A 24,775-nucleotide genomic window follows, 5' to 3' on the forward strand; every position below is an offset into this window, starting at 1 on the left:
GAGCCGCCGGTCACAGGGTTGGCAGACGTGAGAAGAAGCGAAGATGGCGGAGTGAGGAGAGGAGAGGCCATCTGGCCATTTGGCCTCCGGGCCGGGGGCTGGCAGGCCCCCGGGATGCCGATTGCGTCTGCTGGACCATGCGAGGTGAGCCAAGAAGGGACACGATGAGGGAATGATGTGGCAATAAGGCGGTGGTGTGCCCAACCGTCCGGGGACTGTACGGGAGCCTGCGGGCAACTGATAGGGCCCTGCGGAACTGGAATTGCCATCCTTGCCCGCCTCAGGGCAGTCCACATCGCCTTCCTGGCGTGTCCCTCAGTCTACTCTTTCATGTCCCCTCCCGGCTCCCCGCCCTTCCCTGTGCCTTGCCTTTGGCTGCCATTGTGCTTTGGTTTGTTCCTAGGGGATTTCACCCACACTGAGCTGTCGTGGCAGACACAGCGTTGGCCACCGATTTTTTTTTTTTTTTAATAATTTGTTTTACTGATTTATTTTCACTCCTCGGTGCCCACACTGTTGTCTAAGGCTCTAGTGTCAGTTGAATCCTGTTGTGGCCCTGAGTACTTTTTTCTCCAGCCCGTTGACCTTGAGACTTGGTGTAACAGGTTACACCTGGATTTGCATTAGAATTTGTGTATCACAGACATGCACTTGAACCTTTACTAATCAGTCACTTCTGCTCCCACCTCTCAAACTTTTATGATTGGAGAAAGCAGCTTTGTCCTTGTCCTTGAAAGTCTTATAATGGCTGTATGACGTGTTAATTTGGGCTGAAGCTAGGTCGCAGTGGTATTCATTGTTGATTTCTGATCCAGAACTAAAGAAGTGAGTTACTGTGCTTTTTTAAACAAAGAGAAATAGTTTGGACAATGTTATTAGAAAGTAATTTGTGTAAGGTGGCAAGATTGCACAGTATCAGTACTGCCAGATATATGTATTCTTTTCCTTTTTAACTCTGGGATATCCGTTCCTACTTTGGAGTGTTATAACCTCTTTTGGGTCTCATTTAAATTTTGTGAGTTTTTGCTTTTGGGTTTCTGAATTGGTGAGGCCTTATTAAAACTGGTACGTTAGTTGAGTCCAGTTCAAATGGAAATATCAATACAAATGAATGTTTTGGGTAGATTATGTGCTCTCTCCTGGCCCTGGATTTGGGAGAGGTGAAAATAGCAGTAAAAAAGCACTTCTAAATGAGACCTTTTTTTTTTCTTGCTTTTGTCTGTTTTTTTTTTTTTTTTTTTTTTTTTTTTTTCATTTCATCCAGATCAGGCCAGAAGAAAAGAATGTAACATTCTTACAGAGGAGAGTGTGTGTACACTAAAGCAAAGATTTTAAGTAAAGGACTATAAACTCCTGGAAATATTATGCACAATCATACATTTTTGGGGGAGGAAGAAAGTCTCCTAGTATCATCAGAGTCTTAAAAGAGGAAAGAGTTTCATAAAAACTACTGCTCCAAGAGTTTTGAAATCTTTTGAAAGTCAGTCCCAATGCAGTAACTTCTTGCTAATTGTTTCTTCCGAATTGTTTGTATTAATGATTTTTTTATAGTAATATATATAGCACCAGCAAGTGCTATGTCCTTACCTTAATGCTATTTTTATTTTCAGAATCCTTATCACACAGGATGAACACTTTCCTGATATTTAGGTGCTTTTCTATTCATCTCAACAAAATTCTGAACTCAGGATGTGGCAGGTAAGTAGTGGCAGGTAAATAGTATTTCAAATACTATTGGGCTGGAGTTGTGGCTCAGTGGTAAAGCACTTTCTGGCATGTGTGAGGCCCTGGGTTCAATCCTCAGCACCACATATAAATAAATAAATAAAATAAAAAGATCCATTGACAACTAAAAAAATATTTTTAAAAAATACTATTTAAGCAGCAACAAAAGATGAACATCAAAAATCACTGCAAATTATTGATAGTTGAGTACTTTATTTACATATGTGTATCCTTGTTTTTAAAAAAGACAGGGTCTGCTCTGTTGCCCTGCTTGCCCTAAACTCATGGACTCAAATGATTTTCCTGTCTCAGTCTCCCTAGTAGCTGAGACTACACACTGCCACTACTCCTGGCATATAGTCTGTATTTTAACAAAAGCAATATAAAAAATAAAAAAGGAAAAACTTGATCAATTACCCAACCTATAATTTTCATTGGCTATAGGAAACATACAGGTTTAAATAGATGGAAGGAAATGAAGTTATTAAAAATAAATATTACTAGGCAAGCTTTAGAATGTATTCACTTAAATTTTATTATTGTTATTTTTTGAAGTACTGGCCATCAAAGCCAGGCTTTGCTCATGCTAGGCAAGCTCTCTACCACTGAGCTACTTCCCCAGCCCTAGGTCTTTTTTATTGTAAATGTTTATAGCTGTACATTTTCCTCTTAGCATTACTTTCACTATATACATAAGTGTGGTTTTTGCTTTTATAGTACTGGGGATTGAACCCAGAGGAGCTTTACCACTGTGCCACATGCCCAGCCCTTTTCATTTTGAGACAAGATTTTGCTAAGTTGCCTCCGGCCTTGCTAAATTTCTGAGGCTGGTCTTGAACTTGTGCTCTTCCTGTCTTAGCCTCCCAAGTTGCTGGGAGCAAGTGCCAATATGCTCCACTCTGTGAATTTTTAGTATGTTATATTTTTGTTTTCATTAGTCTCAAGATATTTTCTAATTTCTGATTTCTTCTTTGACTCATTGATTATTTAGGAGTTTAATTTCCTTTGGCTCATTTATTTTAAATTCCAAGGACTTAGGGTTCATAGGACAAAGGCCAGTCAAATTCTTTATTATACAATAAAGTATCACTGATACATTGTTAGAGGAGACTACAAAAGGTCTTGAATATCAGGAGACAACGGTCACTTGGAACTCTCCAGAGGCAGGCTATTGTAAATGCTATATTGAATATTCCTGCTGACCCTTTCCATCTTCCTAGTAAGGTTTTTTAGTAGACTTACTTTGTCTAATCACTAGCACCAAGGAAGTGACTTCAGAGACCCAAAAGTATCTAGTGAAGCACCAACTTTATAGGGAATTTACTTGTAGATTTTTTGCATTAGAATATATGATTTCTTTGCCTATATCTAGAACTTGTGTCTGTTTACATTTTTAACTATGTTGGCCAAGTGTATTTAGAGTTGAATTATAGAACTGCTTAATGACTGGTATTAACTTTGAGTTAGCTTAAATTTCTGTAATGAAACAGGCCTGCTGCCCATAGGTTTTGTTTTTTTTTTTTTTTGTTAACTTTTTTTAGTTGTCTATGGAACTTTTTTTATTTACTTATATTTAGTGCTGAGGATTGAACCCAGGCAAACGCTCCACCACTGAGCCACAACCCCAGCCCCTGTCCATAGATTGTTGAGGTTGTGAATCTTCTTTCCTCTAACCTTCATTGCTGCTTTTACAACAAATATAAATTTTACACTTTACTTCCTTCTGATTTGGTACTGAAATAATTTATATTTTTCTTTCTTAGGCTTTCATTAGAACTTTGTCTTCAATCCTCAGAAAGAACTACTCAGGTTCAGTTTAGAGTTTTATTTTTTATTTTTTCGTTTTTTGGTTTTGCGGAGGTGTATCAGGGATTGAACCCAGGGGTGCTTAACCATTGAGCTACATCCCCAGCCCTTTTTATGTTTTATTTTGAGACAGGATCTTGTTAAGTACTTAGGGCCTTGCTCAGTAACTGAGGTTGGCCTCAAATTTATGATCCTTCTGCCTAAAGCTTCGCATGTAACTGGGATTAAACCTGCGTGTTACTATGCCCAGCTGATTTTTTTGTTTTGCTTTGTTTTGTTTTTAAGGTATTTTTAAAAATATATGCAACAAACTAAAAACAGTACAATAAATGACTAGTTAGCCAGTAGCTTTTGACCATTTTTGTAAACTAAAATTATTTAAGGTTTTGTTATATATCTGTTTATGTCACATATACATAGCAGAATTTATTATTTTAACTATTTTAAGTATATATTGATGTTAAGTATATCCCATATTATCCCATAACAAGTGTCTATTTCTGAAATTTTTATATCACCCCAAATTCTACCCATTAACCAATAACTCCCCATCTTTCTTGCCCACTCAAACCCAAATCATCCCTATTCTACTTTCTTTGGATTTGCTTACTTAGGTATCTCATGTAAGCAAAATTGTACAGTACTTATTATTTTGTTTCTGAATTATTTTTGTAAATTCAACAGGTTAGCAGCAATGAACTGGATTTATTTAGTTTTTACATGCTTGCATTTGGTGACCAAATATTGTATATTGTCATATGGTTATATTTTTACAAAATTTTTATTGTTTACTGTTGTTCTTATACAGTTGAAAGTAATTAAAGTAAGATGAGCCAGGCTTGTTGGCACATGTCTGTAATCTGAGCATTTGAAGAGGCTGAGGCAGGAGGATCACAAATTCAAAGCCAGCCTCAGCAACTTAGTAAGACCCTGTCTCAGAATAAAAAATGAAAAGGACTGGCAGTGTAATTCAGTGGTTAAGTGCCTCTTGGTTCAATCCCCAGTTTAAAAAAAAAAAAAAAAGACAATCTTGAATTTAGTGTGATGTTGGACCTTTTCTTATAAAGTGTAATCCAAAATACTATTTTCTTTGTGTATGTTTTAAATATTGCTTTAAAAAGTAAGTTTATGTAGAAGTACATACCCTAATCTTCCCGTTTTTAATTTATTTTGTATTTCTAGGTATTTCTATGTTGTCTTCTAGAGCGGGTAGTCCTGCTTCTTTTATTCAGCCACTTTCCCCACTGAAATATGGATACCTTTCTACACATTACCTCCATGGTTTGGAATGGAAAAAACTGCTTTTCTTTTGTTCCACCTTTCATATTCAACACAGAAGGAAGACCTTAGGGTGCAGTTATCCTGCTGACTTCTCCAGGAAGAAAAAAGCAAGTGATATGGGTCTTCTGCAACTTGCTTAATTGTCAAAAAATTATTTTGCAAGCCGAAGGCTGATGTGTAATTTGAAACAGGTGCTTAGGTTGTGGTATTCTTTGCCTTTTACTTGAAACGAGAAGACTAATAAATGGCAGGTGTGGATGACTTCAGGGTTTTTAAAAAATGTCTTCCAGTTTCGGCCACTATTATGATAAGCACATTTGAGACTGCAGCAGTAAATTCCAAATATTTGTTGTAATTTGAAAAGAAGGAGATGTTAAAAAGTGACATATATCTCTAAATCCTGGTTCATCTTGTGACATATATTTGCTGGACAGAAACAAGGATCCAGTTTTGCAGCTAACCCTTTGATGTGATAAAGGATCATAAAGACAAGGTATCAAGATTGATTGATTTCACAACTGATATACCTAGAGTCTGTACAAATACATATTTTTACATGTGTATATCCACATTTTTGGATGAAAGGAGGGATTTTTCTCCTGGAGAAAGAAGCTGTTGTTGACTTTTTCAAAGGTCTTGGAACATTTGCTATTTTTAAATTTTTTCATTCTTCTTCTGAAGGACCAGATGGTGTAGCAGCTAATTCTGTGAATGCATGCTTACATTTAGTTGAAAGAATGGTAAAAGCAAACAACCCAGTTTGAGTCCATGATGGAAACCTGTTCACGTAAGATGAGAGGCTGCTGTATTACAGTTTTATTCATCCTGTTTTTGTGGAGTCATATAGCAGAGTAGAGTTAATTTTCATTGTGGCCAAAGCTGGAAGAAAAGTAGCACGAGTAGGTTTTTAGTTAAGAAGGTGTGATGGACCCTATAGTATGACTTGCCTTCAACTTTGGACATAGAAAATAGAAGAAGAAAAAAAAAATGAGAAGTTTTCATATAATTCCTTTTTCCTGAAAAAAAAAAAAAAAAAACCAAAAATGTCTTATGTAGCACCATTTGACTTTTTGGGAATTTTACATTACATTGTCCCATTTTTTTGCAAAGTCATAAATAACTCTTTTTCTTCAACCCAGATGGGTACTTGGATTTATTTTTCTAGGTAGTAGGTGTATTGTTAAACTGAAAAGGCTGGGACTCAGGTAAATTTCTGCAGTTGGAATAGGACTTTCTCATCAGTAAATGGGTCTATCTCAGAAACAATGTTCCCAATCCTGTGGTTGTTTCCTTGTAGATTTAGAAGAAATCTGGATCTGGAAAAAAACCTCAATAAGAAAAATAGTTCCAATAAGAAGCATGGATCTTGTGTTTGTTCATCATAGATTGAGAAGAAATTCAGGGTTTGGAAAAACTCAAGAAATATGAATCTTCTTTTTTTTCCCTTTAACAGTTATATGATGAAGACTATAGTGGAAAACTGTCCTTGCTTCCAAACAAACAGAACCATTGTATGATGTCAAATCTTTCATAAGAAGCATGAAAAACTTTATTAGTAGAGAAAGAATTTTAAACTTATTTGATGAAATTAAGAATAGGTAGTATTATTGGATCATCTTTTTTCTGGAATGGTTGCTAAGGGCCAGGGGTGCTGTGATGCTGGGAACATAGAGCAGATTTACCAAAAATCGAGAGTGATAGAAATTGCCAAAAATGGGAAATGTTGAGCATTGTTATGATTGGACTGGTCAACCAATTTGATTCTAATGTAATTGCTTTTTCACAAAATAGTATAGATAAAATGTATAATTAAAAAAAATTTAATAGCATTTACTGAGTGGGAAATCATAATAGAAATAATTTGGTTAAAGGTAACTTAGAGCTGGGCATGGTGGTGCATGCCTGTAATCCCAGCAGCTCGGGAGGTTGAGGCAGGAGGATCTCAAGTTCAAAGCCAGCCTCAGCAAAAGCGAGGTGCTAAGCAACTCAGTGAGACCCTGTCTCTAAATAAAATACAAAAATAGGGCTGGGATGTGGCTCAGTGGTCTAGTGCCCCTGAGTTCAATCCCCAGTACCCACTCCTCAAAAAAAAAAAAGGGTAACTTAGATTTTTCTTTAACCCCACATGCCACTTCCTGTTATTTCCTTAGTATTTGGAATTGTTAAGACAGAAAGCCTATATATATAGGTCCCACTGGTATGTTGGGAATGTCATCATTGATAGGTTGTACCTTCCCGGCGTTTTATCTATCTTCCCCTTGTCTTCTTGGCAACTTTTTGGGCAAGGGATATGAGCACCAGTGAAACCAGCTCTGACCCACTTGTTTGAACAGGTTTCAGGCTCCCTCCAGATATTTTTCAGTTTATAGCTGAGAACCAGTGTTAATGTTCTTTTTCAAAGGAATAGTTCCCACATCTTACATGATTAACATTAGATGGCATTTAACAACATGGGCGAATTCCAGTTGTAGTTGCCCAGTATTTACTTAATACATTTGTATTTTTCTCTGGTCTGTGTTGGTCCCATTCTTGATGGCAAAAACTAATTTTAGAAATGCTTCAATCTGCATTTGTGCTTCCTTTCTTTTGCTCATCCATGTTAGCTGGCAGTTTTTTCTTTGAAAAGTCAAACAAAAACGGGATATGTGCAATAGAAATATATATATATGTATATTTTAATACTTGTGGACAAATGTTACAAGTTGTTTAAGAACAACAAAATCACCAATGTCTTCCATTTTGAGATGTGTATAGTTTTGTAAGCATTAGTGCTTGGTAGCATATTGTAGTGCCATGTTAGGGGTTAGTGCATGAGCCCAGTAATAATTTTAAACTTCAGGATGAGTTATTGATAATAACCAATAGTGTAAAAAGAATGGAAACTCTATAGACTTTTTTTTTTCATCCCATAAATACCTGAATCTGTGATATTCTCCCTGGGGGAAGGAGATTAAGGCCAAAAAACAATTGTTTATGCATAGAAATTTGGGCTCACCATTTGAAACATTCAAGGATATAAAAACTTTCCATGAGTTAGCTAGAAATAGCTACCTTTGTATCTTATGAAACTTCAAGTCAAAATGAGGCCCCATTTTCATGATTTTGTGTTGCTTTTAATTTGAGGTCAGCTTGTTCTTTTATTGCATATTATGTCTTGGGTTCATTTTTCCTACTCTTTGCATCTACAAATAGCTTTACATTCTGCATGTCCTACTGAGATGCTGTAATTGCTTCATAGAGTGCTTATATAATCTGTAGACCATTTACTTCTGTCAGCAGCATGTATGTTAATGCAAGAATAATACCAATAGTTCGGGAGTGTCCTAGATTGTTTCAGGCTCTTCCTGTTTCTGAATCTGCTGAATTGTGTACTGATGGGATTCCAGACCTTTTCACGAGCATTGGAAACTTAGCTAAATGAAACCTACCTACATTGCCGTATAATAATAAGTGGACTCTTGCCCTCGGTTATAGTAAGCCTCAGATAACTTTTCCTTTTTCTACTTTCCTTCTTTTAGAAATAAAACTGTCATTTTGTTTTGAAAGCAGAAGAGTTTTCTGTAAAAGGAAATTCCTACCTCTAATCATTGTCTTGAGAACTGGGAAGTATTAGTTTTCTTGAGTGTTTTTCAAATCTCAGTACTAAGAGTCCAGGATTTATTAGCACAGATTCTACATTAGTATGCTAAGAAATGCAAAAATGTTCTAATGTGGTGCATCTCATGAACAAGCAATCTAGAATAGATAGATTATAGTAGTAGATTTCCAGGGACCCAGGTTTAGATCCTAGTGTACTTAAAGTAGCTGTACTTTGACTCAAATAGTTTTGTGCCTGGGAAAATCCATTTCTGAAGAATTTAAATTTTAAAAGTCTGGAAAAGGTAATGAATATAAAACAGCACAGTGTATAGGAAATGAAATGTCCTGTTGCAAAAAAAAAAAAAAAAAAAAAAAAAAAAAAAAGCCATAAAATGAACTAATAGTTTTCAAGAGGTAGACTTTTAGCAGCAATAACAGTTTTGCATGTATAATACACTGCATTTGCTGTACAGTAGATTAAGTGATTACTACTTGGGTTTGTAGGGCTCTGCAATCAACAGTTAACAAAATGAAAAAGATGTTCTAGGTACAGAGCCTATAAAAGTTACTTTCTTTTAAAACAGTATGAATGTATGAATATATCTGTATGAGAAATAACTTTGTGTGTGTTTCAAGGTTTAAGACCATATTTGTTTCTCAAAGCAGAGGTTTAGAGTTATTGAAGTCAAATGTTTCTAGTGCTTAATATGGAGGCAAGTGCACTCCTAGAGCCCCAGTGAAGTCAAGGTGGGGTTTTTACTTTGGATGTTCCATGTTACAATAGGCATTTATTATATAGAAAGGCATTTTCTTCTGCTTTGTCACCTTTCTCTATTGGCTTCCTGGATACATTTTTAGAGAGGAAGTTGTGTGTGTGTGTGTGTGTGTGTGTGTGTACACGTGCGCATGATAAGAATTTAAGAAAGAAAAAAGCCAAGAACTTGGTTAGATTGCTTTTCCTCATGTTTATGGTTAAGGAAGTTAGGGTTTAAAGCTGAGAAGTAAGAGGACTGGGGAATAGCCAAAGACTTGGTTTTGTGATACCTTGTTTAATGCAGTTGTGTCAATGCCTGTGGCCTTTCACTGCTTATTTTAAGGAGAACCTATCAAACAAGTTTCTTGAGGAACTGCACAGCTCACATCAGGAAAAATAGTGGAACTAGGGTGACTTCTTACTTACTTTACCTCGTGTCCAAGCTTGGCCATTTAGCACCTTGAAGGTCCCTGAAAAGATTGGGTCTGTGTACCTTTGTTTTCCTGGGGTGGGGGCAGTGGGGATTAAAGGATAAGCATTGTAGATCTCAGAATCACTTGACTCATTCTTATATGGCAACTCCAATGGACATGGAAGGGCTATATTGATAGTAGCTTCTCTTTAAATGTCCTTTGTTGTCAGTCCATGTTAAACATTGGAATAGTCAAGCAATATTCAGACATCTGCATGATTATGAGGATATGGCTACAAATTACAATGTTGTCAACAGTTATTTCAGACAGTTAAATATTACCCTTAACAGCCATGTTAATAGTTCTAAGTGCTAAAGTATGCTACAAGTTTTTGTAGTCTGAACGTATGTGGTTAAAAGCTTTTCAGTTATCGTAGTCTCATGTTTACTCTTTTATGTACCTGTCATATGCAAAATATGAAGAGACCCTTGGCCTTCAGGAGTTTACATTCTCATGGTGCTGTTGGTGCAAGCAAATTGCTTCTAGTTTATTCAGAACATTGCTTGGCTATTAATTATACAATTTGGAAGAATCCCATGGCCAACAGTTTTTAAAAGCAGAGGGCTATGCTGAATTTCAGGGCACTGATGCTTGAGTTTACATTGTATTAGCTCTGCTCTTCAGCTCCCCAGGGAGCTGTACAGGTAATGTTCATTAATGTGAATCAAAAAAGAAACTATTCTGCCCAAGAGCTTCTTGACCATCCCATATATTACCTATGTTTTTCTATGATACAGCTGTCAATAAATGGCCAAAAAAAAACTCATTGTTCCATAAGACTGTGCATCTCTCAATTCTCTCTCTTTATCCAAGGTTTTTACATGGTTCTTTATCCACAAGGGCCAGGTTTTACATATAAGCTTTTTATAAATGAAGTGGTCCTAATTTTAACCTTCTTGTGTATTGCTTATACTTCTGTTCTGAAGCAGCATTGTGATAGATGTGGAGCACCTGCCTGCATTTCTAAGCAATTACTTTATTAACTCAACTTTTCAGTTGAAATTTTGCATGTCTGTTATTTTCCATAATTCTTCTGAATCAGAGTTTTTTTTTTTTTTTTTTTTACTCTGCATGTTTATTAATGCTGGGTCTGATTGAAAGTATAAGCAATAGTGGTGGGTCCATAACTGATTTTAGAATACTAATATTCTGATGCATGATCGAAATTTTTCAGTGTTATGTGATTACTAGTGATTTTATATATGCATTTAATAATGAAGCAATAGATACTTAAACCAATAGCTTGAATTTATTGTTTGAATTATTAGTTTTAATTTTCTGATTAAAGATTATCTTACTTCCATTGAAAATGGGAAGTCAAAGGTAAACAGGGGCACCCACAAGACATTCAAACTGTCAAGAATAGGGCATAACATTGCTCACCCTCTAATGTCTTTCCTAGCTCCAGTAGTCCCCCAAGCATGTTTGAAAATAAGACACAAATAAGCATGTTGAATGAGCTGCGGTGGCTATAATAATCAGAAAGGTGCAGAGTTTCAGAAAGGATAGGAAAGTAGGGAATTCCAGTATGCAGTATGTAAATTAACTATGTATGGAGTTTGTCTGATAAGGTTTACATAGACTTAAGTTTGGGATTTCTTAAAACTACTATTTTGAACCCTGCATGATGGCATACACCTGTAATCCCACAGCTCAGGAGGCTGAGGCAGGAGGTTCACAAGTTCAATTCCAGCCTCAGCAATTTAAGGAGACCCTGTCTCAAAGAAATAAAAAGGACTGGGGATGTGGCTCAGTGGTAAAGTGCCTCTGGGTTCAATCTCTAGTACCTACCCCTCCTGGGGGTGAAAAAAAAAAATTAGTATCTTGAGCGAGTTATTGTGGCATATGCCTGTACTCCCAGCTACTTAGGAGACAAAGGGAGGAAATTGCTTGAGCTCAGGATTTTGAAGCCTGTATAGGCAGCATAATGAAATCCCATCACCAAAAATAATATACACATATTTCAGGTGTTTTAGGCAATTGTTCTGGATGATATGGATACTGATCAGCTATAAAGGATCCTGCAAGAGAGACTTCTATTCATAAAGTTATGAAATTACTGATAGATTTGTGGTTTATTTCTCTTGTTACTGTATTATATTCAAAACTTTTTTTAGTAACCAGAGTTTCATGCCTGATGATTAAGTCAGAATGCAGTTTCTTCCCTAGAATCTTTTTATCCCAGGTAAACAAGTGAAAAGTTTTCTCTTTAAAAAGCAAGAATAACCTTGTCATTTATTTCATGAAGAGGCATCAGCTTATTGTAGCATAAGGGCTGAGGGTGTAGCACAGTAGTGGGGTGATTGACTAACTTGCAAGGCCCTGGGTTGCAAAAGAAAAAACCCAGTAACACAAGTGATTGCAAGAAATAATGTGCAAAGGGAATTCATGATGTCTGCAAAAAACCTAAATAGAGAATTCAGGGTAAGACTACATGATTTTCACTAGACTTTTCCAGGTTTCTTGTTCTATAGATTGAAATTAACTTTGTTTGCTTCAGGACTTTGCTACATCAACCTTTGGGAATGTATTAAATGGAATGGTAACTTCCGGTGGTTCAGAATTTACTTAGGTTTGTCATTAAGATGTTTGCTTTCCACAGAAATATAGGAACATGTATCCAATATGTAAATGTTCTTTGCATTCAATCCCCAGCACCGCAAAAAAAAAAAAAAATGTTCTTTGCCACTTATTGATAACATGTCTGCCAATCAATAAAGATTTAAGGTCAGAGTTCTTCAAGACTCTCCTTGTTATTCTACTAAGGCATATTTAAGTAATTTGGAAAACCAAACATCATAGGAAATTTCTCCAGGAACTAAAAGCTTATTCCTTTAAAGTCAGAATAGCAGAATAGTTGGCTTATGGTTAATTTTCAAAATGTTTTTCGCCCTTGGCATGGCATGTCATCAATTAAAATACATTTTGCGGCTGGGGATGTAGCTCAGCTGGTAGAGTGCTTGCCTTGCAAGCACAAGGCCCTGCGTTCAATCCCAGCACCGCAAAAAAAAAAAAAAAAAAATTGGGGGGCCGGGGTATAGCTCAATGGTAGATCACTTGCTTAGCATGCCTGAACAGCTGGGTCCAATCCCCAGGGCCTCCAATAAAAAAATTTATTTATTTTTCTTCATCCCAAGGGTAAGGAAGATATTCTGGCATTGATATCAAAATTTAAACAACAGTATTAGTAGCATTAATCTTGGCATTTATCTTAAAACCATACTCATCTTTGTAATTAAAGTTTCAGGATATTAGTGTGCCCTTCTGAATAGTTTATTTACTGTCCCCTAAATACAGGAGTCCATCACTGTGTTTACTTGCTATTCTACGTATTCCATTGTACCATTGGTCTATAAGATGTTAAAGGATTTTATTATGTTTGAAGTATTACAAAAGGCAGCTTGCTTTTTAATCTATGCATCTTTGGGAGCTTTGAAGAAGAAATTTTATTCCTTGTTGTAAAAAGGAACTGTTTTAAGAGTTGGAAACTCTGCACCTGTGTATATGTATATTTTTTAGCAATAAAGCAGCATGGGCTGAGAATGCACTGAAATTTCATTGTGTTATCTGTTATTTGAAATGGTAATTTTCATCTAATGCTGAAAATTGTAATGGTAAAAGACTTTCCTAGGCCTATTCTGACATAGGCCTGTACTGTCAAAGGACAAACAATCTGCATACTTGTGGCAGTTTCTGGTATATGTTCTCCAGTGGAACAGACAGCCATCAGTACTTTGATGTTTTCTCTCATTATTATCGTTAAGCTTAGTTTACAACAATAAAGAGATAACTACGTTATGCAATTTGTTAAATATTACCTATAGAATATTATTTATCTGCATTTAACATAAGAAATGCTTCATCAGTATTCATATAACAGTTGCTCCATGTAGGAATACCAGTAGTCAACATTAAAGTCTAGTTGTATTTTCAAATCAACAGTGCATCTTTATCTCAGGACATGTGGGATATTATATCTTAATACCTACATTTGGAGTGTAAGATGTTTTCGAACATAAGTATTATGAAATCAGTAAGTTCTTAAGGATACAGCTATGAAACCTGGACAAAAGACTCCTTAATTTCTCATCTAAGAACAACTTCAAAATTAATTTGGAAAATTGGCCTAGAGGTAAACATAATAAACCACATTTTCCAGTCTCTCAATCCCCACCCCCGTCCCATTAAAAAAAATTTTTTTTCAGATGGACACATACCTTCATTTTTAAAATTTTTATGTGGTGCTGTGGATCAAACCCAGTGCTTAACACATGGTAGGAAAGAGCTCTACCACTGAGCTACAATCCCAGTCCCCATCCTGTTCTTGAAGACTTTTTTTAAAGAAATGACTGAGCAGTCTGTTGAAGATAGCAAAAAAGTCTGAAGCTGAAATTCAAGGCTTGGTTCAGTTTTCTGGCTTGGACTGGTTGGGAGTCACTTCATTCAGAATCTTCATTAATGAATTTAAGTGAGTATGCGTTAACATTATCTTCTCTTTCAGCTGGGAAGAAAAAATACAGAGATGTCAGGGTATCTTACCCTTAACATTCAACTTATTAGTTGCAATGCTACAGTATGTCATGATTGGAAGATGGTAATATCTCAACATATATCAGGAATACATTTGCTTTATTCTAGTGAGTGCAGTAGTTAGGATTGAACCTAGGGATGCTCTACTACTGAGCTATATCGCCATTTTTTTTTTTTTAATTGATTGATTGAAGCCAAGGATTGAATTAGGGATGCTTAACCACAGAACAATATCCCCACCGCTTTTTGCTTTTTATTTCGAGACAGGGTCTCACTAAATTGCTGAGGCTGGCCTCAAACTTTCAATTCTCCTGCCTCACTCTCCTGAGCTCCTTGGGATTATAGGCATACACCACCACACATGGCTTATTTTTTATTTTGAGATAATGGTTTTGCTAAATTGCAGAGTCTGGCTTCAAACTTGTGATCCTCTTGTCTCAGCCTCTTGGAATCCCAAGTAGCCGGGATTACAGGTGTGTGCCACAGCAGTTGGCCATTTGTTCTATTTCTGAGAGAATTTTATGTAAGAAACCTGTATACAGGAAGATCATCAGGGGTAAAGTTTCATTTGAAAATGAACATTGCTGAGCATCACTGCTTCTATGAAGACCAGAACAAAGTGGGGTCTAGAGTTTGGTTGAGATAGAAGTACCAGGGTTTCCCTTCCTTTTTTATTTACTTATTTTTGCTGGGATTATAAGTGTGTGCCACCACACCCGGCTTCAACATGTACTTTGATTCATAAAGTTATCATGAAATATAGAATTATGAAAAACTTAGTCTCCTATTGAAATTTAGGTTAAAAAAACCTCATTTGTACAATTTTTAGATACATATTTCTGGTATAGTTTTCATAGTACACTAAATCTACGTTTTACAGCTAACTCTAGAGCCTGTTATTCTTACTGGGGTACTCTGGTAACTGGAAATCATTTTTCTTTCTGTTTCAAATATATTTTCTCTTTAATCTTTTTTTTCCCCCTAATATTTTTAGTTGTAGATGAACACAATACCTTTTATTTATCTATTTTTTTATTTTTATGTGGTGCTGAAGATCAAACCCAGTGCCTCACATATGGCAGGCAAGTGCTCTACCACTGAGCTGCAACCCCAGCCCCTTCTCTCAATCTTTCAACATCTTTTCTATGTGTCTGGGTGTAGATCTTTCTACATTTACTCTACCTGAGTTTTCTGAATATGTGGATTAATTTTTAAAATTGAATTTGAGAAATTTATAGTCCTTAAATTTTTTCTGCTTCTTTCTGTCTCCCATCTCCGTTTGTGTGTGTGTTGGGAGGGCAGTGTACTGGGGATTGAACAAAGACCTTCCTTACTTAAATGCTCTACCTCTGAGTTACATCCCCTGCTTGGAGATTGGGTCTTACTCAATTGCAGAGGCTGGCCTTGAATTTATAATCCTCCTTGCTCAGTCTCCTTAGTAACTGGGATTACAAGTGTGTGCCATTGCACCTGCCTCCCCTCTCCTTTGGTACTTATACTACCAAAGCATATTTAGGTATGCTTGATAGTTTCAACTGGACTCTTAGGCTTATTCATTTTTCTTCATTCTTTTTTCTCCAGATTGCACAATTTTAATCTATCTTCAAGTCTGATGATTCTTTCACTTGCCATTCAAATATGCTGTTGAGCCCTTCTAGTGATTTTTTTTTTTTTTTTTTTTTTGGGTGCTGGGGATCGAACCCAGGGCCTTGTGCTTGCAAGGCAAGCACTCTACCGACTGAGCTATCTCCCCAACTCCTCTAGTGAATTTTTCATTTCAATTATCATACTTTTCAACTCAGGAATTTCCATTTGGTTTTTAAAAATCATTTTTATCATTTTTATTGATACCTGCTATTTGTAAGACATTATCATACCTTCCTTATGAATGGTTTCCTTTTCTTTAGGAAAAAAATTTTTTTTTCCTTTTTGGTAACAGAGATTTACCCCAGGAGCATTTAACCACTAAGTTCCACCCCATCCTTTTTAAATTTTTTAAAATTTTGAGACAGGGTCTTATTAAGTTGCTGAGTGCCTCACTAAATTGCTGAGGTTTGCTTTGAACTTGTAATACTCCTGCCTTAGCCTCCTGAGCTGTTTGGAATTACAGGCATGCCCTGCACATAGCTTCTTGGAAATATTTTTATCAGATTTTTGAAGCTTTGTCTGCTAAACCCAACATCTCGACCTTTTCAAAAGCAGTTTCTAATGCCTGCTTTTTAACCTGTGTTTGGGCCACCTTTTATTTCTTTGTATGTTTCATAACTTTTTAAAATAAAAACTGAATATTTTAGATAATATACTGAAGCAAATTGGATACTAATTTATACTCCTTGACCAGGTTTCTTGTTTGTTTGTTTAAATAGCTAGACTGTTTTAGTGATGCCTATCCTCCCATCCTCCAACCCCAGTTATTAGCATCTGATGTCACTCACTCCCTGAGGGCACAGCCTTCAGTTTGTGCACTTGCCTGCCACGTGGGAGACTGTGTGCACAGCCTCTACTGGCATCACAACCAGCTGTCAGTATCTATTGTTGACTAAATTGCTCCATTGTTTATGACAGTGCCCTGAGGCAAAAATTATCCCATAGTCTTCTCTAATTTTATCTAGACTCCTGCTGCACTTCATAGGCCTGTAATGTCAGCAACTAAGGAAGTAGAGGCAGGAGGATTACAAACTGGAGGCCAGCTTCAGCAAGTCAGCAAGACCCTGTCAAAAAATAAAAGGGCTACAAATGTAGCTTAGTTGTAAATAAACAATTCAGACTCCTTTGCAGATATAGTCTTTAACAATCATTCTTGGAGTTTCCGAACCAACACTAAGAGGGTTATATTTAGCTATTTCCTTAATTCTCTCTGGTAAATCTAGTCTGTGGTTTAACTTGTTGCTTTCATGGAACTACCAGCTCCCTCTTAGTTGCTTTCACCAAATCTTCATTGTTTTAAATGGCACCCTTTGCCCTGAACTCCCCAAGTGTTACAAGTATTTCCCTTGGGAAGAGCTTCAGAATTCTGTTTTTACAATCTGCCTCTCATTCTGAGCAAAATCCTTGTGCCAAAACTTCCAAACTAAAGGGTGGGAACAGTGTATTAGTATGACATTCTTCTTTATAACAGGGTACTAGGCAAGGGCAGTAGCTTCTGATCATCTCAGCTTTAGTCTCAGCATGAACTTTCTGCTCCACAAGCAATCTGTGCAATGGTGAATGAGTTTCCAGTATTCCTGGCCTACTGTGCCTTCAATAGATCTATTATGCAACAAATGGCATTCGTTTAGAATCCAGCTTCTGTAACATTGGGGAGGGGAGGTGGCTGACAAATGCCATTGGCCCATACCTACTGGGAGGACACTGTAGCCCTCAACTGTGGGGTGGGGGAAAAGATCCCTATGTTCTTCACTGCATCTGCTCAGATGGAGCCTCTCCCCTCGAAGTTGGAGGGTGGGAGAGAGTCTGTTGTGGCTCAGATACTGTAGGCTCTCACTGTTATTACTGAAGTTTAGTAGGTTTTCTCCATTTGCTGAACGCCTGGCGGAAAATTTCCACAGACTTATGATGATTGTTCTTTTCTTTTTTTGGTACAGGGAACTTTTTGGCACTCAGGAGTGCTTTACCACTGAGCTACATCCCCAGCCCTTTTTATTTTGTGACAGGGTCTTAACAAGTTGCTCAGGCTGGCCTCACCTCCTGTCTCAGCCTCCTGAATTGCAATTACAGGCGTGTGCCACCACACCCAACTCGATGGTTGTTTTTCTGTCATTTTTTTTTTCAGCTGCACAGAGAACGGTGTTTCCCACATTGTCAAATTCTGCTATCTCCCATAACTTTTTTTTTTTTCAGTACTAGGGATTGAAACCAGCGAAGCTCTACCACTAACACCATCAGCCCCCTTTTAATTTATTCATTGAGACAGGGTCTCACTAAGTTGCCCAGGCAAGCCTCAAACTTGTGATGCTCCTGCCTAGGCCTCCCAAGTGCTGAAGTAAGTGGTAGTAATAGTAGTAGTAGGTGCAGATCACCTTGCCCAGCTCTATGGGTGCTTTTGCAATAGAATTGCAGAGTGGTATAAATGAACCTCCATGATCTTAAAATATTTATCAGCTAACTTTTCCTTAATAGAAAAAGCTTGCCATCCCCTCGCTTAGAACATGATCCATGAACTTAGTACTAGATAGCTTTGGTGGGTGGGGGAATCACTGTTCTCCTGTCCTAACATTACTCCTAATATTAAACTTTGAAAAATAAATGGCATTGGTCACTAAATGTGTAATTTCCAAAGAATAAACTATTATATGCTACTAAAATTAAACCAATAGTAAATTTTTTTATGTTTAAAAAAAATTTTTAGTTGTAGATGGACACAATACCTTTATTTTATTTGGTACTAAGGATTGAACCCAATGCCTCACATGTGCTAGGCAAGTACTCTACCACTGAGTCACAACCCCAGTCCCCCAATGGTAAATTCCTAGGTGGTTCTTCTGAGGGTAGTAAAGGTATAGCCAAAATTTCACTCATAATGAGCCAGCAAGTTACCAAAACTTTGTATTCTTCAACTTAAAGCTATCAACTCCTCCATAAATTCCATTTAAATAAGAATTCTTAGGCTGGGGATGTAGGTCAGTGGTAGACTTGAGTACAAGACCTTGGGTTTGGTCTGCGACACCAAACCAACAGACAAACAGCTTAATAATTTTTTACCACTCTTTCCTCTAAGACATAAGCATAAGGCACTTTCAAAGAGGACAGGTCTATGCAAGATGAACACAGCCATTTCCAGCATAAAGGAGAATATAGGAAAATAATATTTGAGTAGTACCCCCCCCAGTAGACCTTATAGTATGGCTTTAATATTTTGTTTTGTGTTACAAATTCAAAAATAGACCACCAAATCTTGCACAGAGGATTATTGGAGTATCATACCATTTTATCATACCAAAGTTCACTGGTACAAATTATCAAGAATTGTCTATAATTAAAGGAATCACTCAGCCATCATGAAATTTTACCTCTGCAATCTTTTCTGATAGAGGCACATTGTGAATATCCATTTCAGATGCACTTACTATAGCTCTTGTTTTTAAGAGATAGCTAGATAGAAAATATAGAGAGAAAATATTAGTACCATACTATAGTAAGATTATCAATGAAGCAAACTTCTCTTCTGAAACATATCTGTCAAGCAAAGCCTGCCTTCTTACTAAATTCCATTTTAAGACTGGCGATATATTTTGTTGGAAAAACAATTTCTCAGTAAACAAAGAGAGACTCTTTCATCTTATTCTTTCCCAGTGACAAAATTATCCCAATACAAACTGAAGACAAAAAAAAGGACATATAAAAATCATGATGCACATGAGTTTCATGTCCTATAAGTAGATCCTGTAGCACATACATTTCAAAGGAAAAATAATCAATTGTAACAAAATTGTGTTGGTTGCTTAGCTAGTGGCCATTCCTCACTTTTTTCCCCTAACTAACAAAATCCAGATTTTTGTCATATGTCAATCTTAGAAGTTGAATCAAAAGTGTTCTAAGCTATCTGTGACAAATCTGTTGACACATTTGCTTTCCCAGTAGGGTGATCATGTGACATAGATCTAGCTAATGGGAATAAGGAAATTTCTGCCCATAAAAGTTCCTCTGTGTTCCCATAACCCCATACACTTTTCCTTCCTGTTGAGGATGCTATCATCAATAGATGTTAATGCTGTACTTAAGAGAAAAAAGCCAAGAGAAACACAGAAATGCTGACCCAGATCCCTAATCATGGTTGAATCACCAGAAGCTCTGAGTTCAAAGCCAACCTCAGCAACCGCCAAGTGCTAAGCAACTCAGTGAGACCTTGTCTCTAAATGAAATACAAAATAGACTGGGGATGTGGCTCAGTGGTTGAGTGCCCCTGAGTTCAACCCCTGGTACCAAAAATAAATAAAATCTTATTTTTCTAGCAAAAAATCAATTATAGTTCTTCTGGAACATCTACTTGTATCTATTTCTAAAAATGATTTGAGGTTACTTATAGCTCATATTGAGAGATACTTCTTTTCCTCATTCAACTTAACTTTAGGGCTAGGGTTGTAACTCAGTGGTAGAGCACTTGCCTAGCACATGTGAGACACTGGGTTCAATTTTCAGCAACACATAAAAAAAATAAATAAAAATAAAGGTATTGTGTCCATCATTTTTTTGAAAAAAACATTTTAAATATAAATTGCTTAAAAATGAGAAATTAAAAGTAAAATATAATCGCATCTCAAGTATACATCCTGTTGGAAATCTGTAATGAAGAACAAACAGTACACCTAATGCACATTAAACAGCTTCATGGTAATAAATGAGATTTACTCATAAATTTTATTGTTTTGTCAAACATAATTCAGCTAGAAACACCAATCTGAAAACAAGCTCAGTGGCACCAGTCTGTAATCATAGACATTTAAGAGGCTGAAGTGGGAGGATTCCAAGTTCCAGGCAAGGATTGGCAAAATAGCAAGACCCTGTCTCATGAATAAAAACAAAACAAAACAAAAACCAAAAAAACTGATAAGCATAATGCCTGGCAGAAACCAGTGGCTGTTTGTTGTTGTTTAGTGGTCAAGAAAAGACTTTGATGTATATTTCAGTTTCTTGAAATAAACAAAAAAGCTTAATTAAAAAGTTCAATTTACCAAGAAGATAAAGAAATACCCAATGTTACGTATGAGAAATAAAAGCAAATAAGTACTTTTTCTGATCCTAGGAGACCCTTTGATCACTACTTTTACTTTTCTTTGTGCATCTGATTCATTATTCTTTTTCAGCAGGTAAGACTCCTCTGCATCTACATGTATAATGTAGAAAATAGCTATCATAACTTAAGAGTTTTCACTTTTCAACCTCGGCACCATTTACAAGTGACAAGAGCCCATATTTCAAATTCCTAGTGTAGAAAATATGATTGGTTTATCTTGGGTCAGGTAAAAATTCTTGACCCCATACATGTGAGTGGTGTCATAAATGAGACAAATGGTGATAAGGTCCCACTCTATGGGAGGGAGATGGGCAAGGGAACAAACCCAAAAGGTTTCTATTGCAAAATAACTGCAAAAGCTTACCTTCTTGGATTTTGTTTAATGAAAGAATATCTTCTGAATAATTCCTTGGTACCACTATGAAGACATGGTATGATTAGAAGACATCTAAAATCATCATAATGTTATGATTCTACACTTTTTTTATGAGAGTACCTGGCTTTAGTATCTTCTTGAGTACAGTGACTGTCTTTTCCAAAAGATCTTTTAAAATTTATCTGAAGGCAACTCCTATTGAGACTCCTCTTTCCCTACGGAATAAATTCACTTGATATTCTACTCTTTTTGCTCAAAAAGAAATATATAATTTTTTTAAAAAATGAACAATATCTACATCTACTCACCACACCATTTTATCACTGGAAAGGCAGAAGTGACCTCTCAAGGCAGCCAAAGCAGCATGGGTGGAATACAGATGAAAACCAATGGGAATCTCACAGGAACTACAGAATAAAAGGTTGTAAGTGCTAGAAGGGAAAACACAAAATAGGATAAGAAGGAAATCGCAGAACAAATGAAAAACAGTCTCTGAACTATTTGTAAATAAATAGAAAAATAAAGTCTATCACCTAAGACACAGGAGAAAATTATGCTATAATAGGAATGAGCCTGAATGTCACATTCAAGAAAGGGTAACTCAGATTTTAGTATAATTATACCCTAAATTACAGAAACCTTCATGGATTCCGGTTATAAAAGCAATCAATGATATATAACTCTGAGAAAAGTAATTTACCAAAAAGAAGAAAAAAAAAAAAAAACAGAAAAAGAGATAACTAGTCAGATTGAAACATTTTATTTATTTATTTATTTTTTTCTTTTCTTGCAGAACTGGGTTTCTCTTGCTCTACTACTAAACCTCCAGCCCCACAGGAGTTGATCAACTGCCTAATTTTTTTTCCACATTTTTTAATGGGTGCATTATAACAGTACATATTGATGAATTCTCTGATGTGTTTTAAAACACTCCCGGGGCTGGGACTGGTAGTACACTGTAGTAATTCCAGTCACCGGGGAGACTGAGAAAGTGGGGAAGCCAGGCTCAGTAATTTAGTAAGACCTTGTCTCAAAATAAATAAAAAGTACTAAGGATTTAGCTTAATGGCAAATCACCTCTGTGTTCAATCTCTAGTATCAAATAAATAAATAAACTCTCCAAGACACATAAAAATGAAGAATATAGATGAAATAAAATTGTCAAAATATTGGTAATTGTTGAAACTGGGTAATGGGTACATGTGAATTATTACCGTGTTTGAGATATTTTAAAATTTTCCCATAATAATGAACCCAACTACTAAATATAACCATAAAGCTCTATTAAAAAAAAAAAAAGAGTAAAGAGAAAATGCTCACTTATTTGAAAAATTTTTTTCTCCATAATAAGTTTTAACAAGAATCAATCTACAAACATTAATGAATGCCTACTTTAACTTATTCTAAAAAGTAGTTTACCAGTAATATACTCTTCTGGGAACTGGATTATATCTTTAAAAACGAAAAAGATTACTATCTTATATTCTCACAAATATTTAGGAATGAAATGATTTCAGGTATGTAATTAAAAACATTAAAGAGGGATAGGTATGATTATAGATAAAATATGATTGGCCATGAATTGGTAACTGTCCTCACTTAGTGACTGGTGTACATGGGCTCATTATTCTGTTCAAATGTGTGTTTAAATTTGACAAAACAATTTAAAAAGAAGTATTTTACTTATAATCAATTTAAGCAAAATTCCATTAAAGTAAACATTCTGTTGAGCGTAACAAAAGTTAAGCATAACAATGCTATTTTTAAGTGCCAACACACTGTAATACAATACTTTTTGAAATTAGTTACACTAAATCTTCCACCAGGAACAGAAGAATAAAATTTGGTAGAAAAAAAAAAATTGGTAGAGAAATAACCTATGGGAATCAGGTGCAGTAGCCCACCCTGTAATCTCAGCTACCCAGAAGACTGAGGCAAGATGGCTAGTTAGTTCCAGGTCATCCTGGACAGCTTAGCTAGACCCTATTTCAAAACAAAACAAATGGCTGGGGATGTGGCCTAGTGGTAGAGCGCCTCTGCAAAAAAATAAAAAGAATGAACTGTCTTACTGTTAAAGACAAACTTTGGAGCCTTATTTTAATAATAAATTCACTGAGTACTTGACTGTCACTTTTAAGTCAGACAGCATTCAAGTACTTAATATGCTCCTTGTTTTTTATTTTCCCCTAATTTCTGAAATTACTGAGTCCTGCCATGATTTATTACAAATTCCACTTTAAATACAAACAAGTCTTGGTAACCTCAAAGGATTGTAGTTTATAAGTTATTCTTATTTCCACTACTAAACACACTTTTTTTTTTAAGCCTCACTTCACTTGTACATGCCACTAGGAAGATGTGGACCTCAGAAAAAGTCTTAAAAACTACACAAAAATCTTTTTTCATTTCATAATCCGTCAAATTCGTACGGAGACAAACATGTAAAAGAAACATTCTGCCGTTTGATTATACCGTACGGACGGAATAAACTTTAGTCACAGGAACAAACTATTTACTCCTACACCTCAGTCTCTTTACGTCAGAAGCTAGAAACCCATCAGTTCTCCATACACACCTGCATTTGAGCGAACCTTCAATGCCAACCAGGAAGGGCGCTTCCAAAACGACGTTACTTGTGACTCCTAAGACGACAAACACGGGTCACAACATGCACTTGTGAGGGCCTTGAAAAGTAAATCTCCCTCCTAGCCAAACGAGAAAGGGATGTGGCTCGGTTTTAGAGCGTTTGCCTAACAAGCTAGAGGCCCTGTTTTCCAGCCCCTGCACCCGGGCGGGAAAAAAGAAAAACACCCCCACCCCCGTCCCAAGGGACTAATTTCTTTCCAAATCTATATTCTGTCTTCTTTCCCAGCGAGTTTTCTCCAGAAGCCGCCCTCCAACTCACTAGAGAAGACCACGGCTCCGAGGGAACGCGACAGGTCCCAGGCGAGGTGCACCGAATCCGCGAGCACAGAGTGGCACTGCGCGCACTGGAACACCGCGCATCTCTCGGGCTGCAGCCACGACGGCAGCAGCGGGCTGGTTGGGGGTTCCTTCGCTACGTGTCCCGTCGGACCGAGTGGCGAAGACCCCTCCACCACCTGCGTGTCCCACTCCATGGAGGTGGTAAGAGAGGTTTCGTCGATCACTTCCTTAGCGCCGTCACAAAAGTCATCACCGGACAACTTTGCACAACGTGGCCGAGGCCGCCGCGGCCGAGCCGCCATCTTCCTGCTGCGGTCTCCTCTTTCAAACTCGCCCGCAACTCAGCCCCAAGCGCGGCCCGGGTGTCCTCAGTGGACAACGTAGGCCGTGCGCTCTGCCGTAGCAGCTGGGACAAGACCCACACGCCTTCCCTGCGTATTGGTGAGGTGTTGGGTAGAGCTCGAGCCTGCTCGGCTGGAAAATCAGTTTTTCTATTGGGCAGCGTTAGAAACCCCGCCTTCGAGGCATTTTCAACCAATGGAAGTGCAGCGTTCTTGTTTAAACTGATTATAAAGTTCTACTGGGCCAACGCC

At 36.9% G+C, this 24,775-nt stretch overlaps 1 protein-coding gene and 1 long non-coding RNA gene across 5 annotated transcripts; one reads left to right on the forward strand and one right to left on the reverse strand.

Annotated features, from left to right (window-relative positions):
• LOC306654847 lies at window positions 1–24,236 on the forward strand. The gene is made up of 3 exons (XR_013762077.1): window positions 1–144; window positions 1,611–5,305; window positions 24,130–24,236. It is a non-coding gene; the product is annotated as an uncharacterized lncRNA (long non-coding RNA).
• On the reverse strand, window positions 12,758–24,484 carry OIP5 (Opa interacting protein 5; the record flags this gene model as incomplete). Of its 4 annotated transcripts, none has more annotated exons than XM_079128794.1 (6): window positions 12,758–14,119; window positions 19,158–19,239; window positions 21,246–21,299; window positions 21,566–21,664; window positions 23,833–23,899; window positions 24,163–24,484. In XM_079128794.1, the coding sequence occupies 6 exons, from the start codon at window positions 24,482–24,484 to the stop codon at window positions 14,024–14,026; spliced, it is 720 nt and encodes a 239-aa protein (XP_078984920.1). In that variant the 3' UTR covers window positions 12,758–14,023. The 4 variants fall into 4 exon arrangements, with proteins under 4 accessions (XP_078984920.1, XP_078984919.1, XP_078984922.1 ...); XM_079128793.1 differs by having other exon boundaries at window positions 21,566–21,688; XM_079128796.1 differs by lacking the exon at window positions 21,246–21,299.
• Window positions 24,485–24,775: the final 291 nt, after the last annotated feature.

This window comes from Sciurus vulgaris, assembly GCF_902686455.1.
Source record: "Sciurus vulgaris genome assembly, chromosome: 2".
NCBI lineage: Eukaryota > Metazoa > Chordata > Mammalia > Rodentia > Sciuridae > Sciurus > Sciurus vulgaris.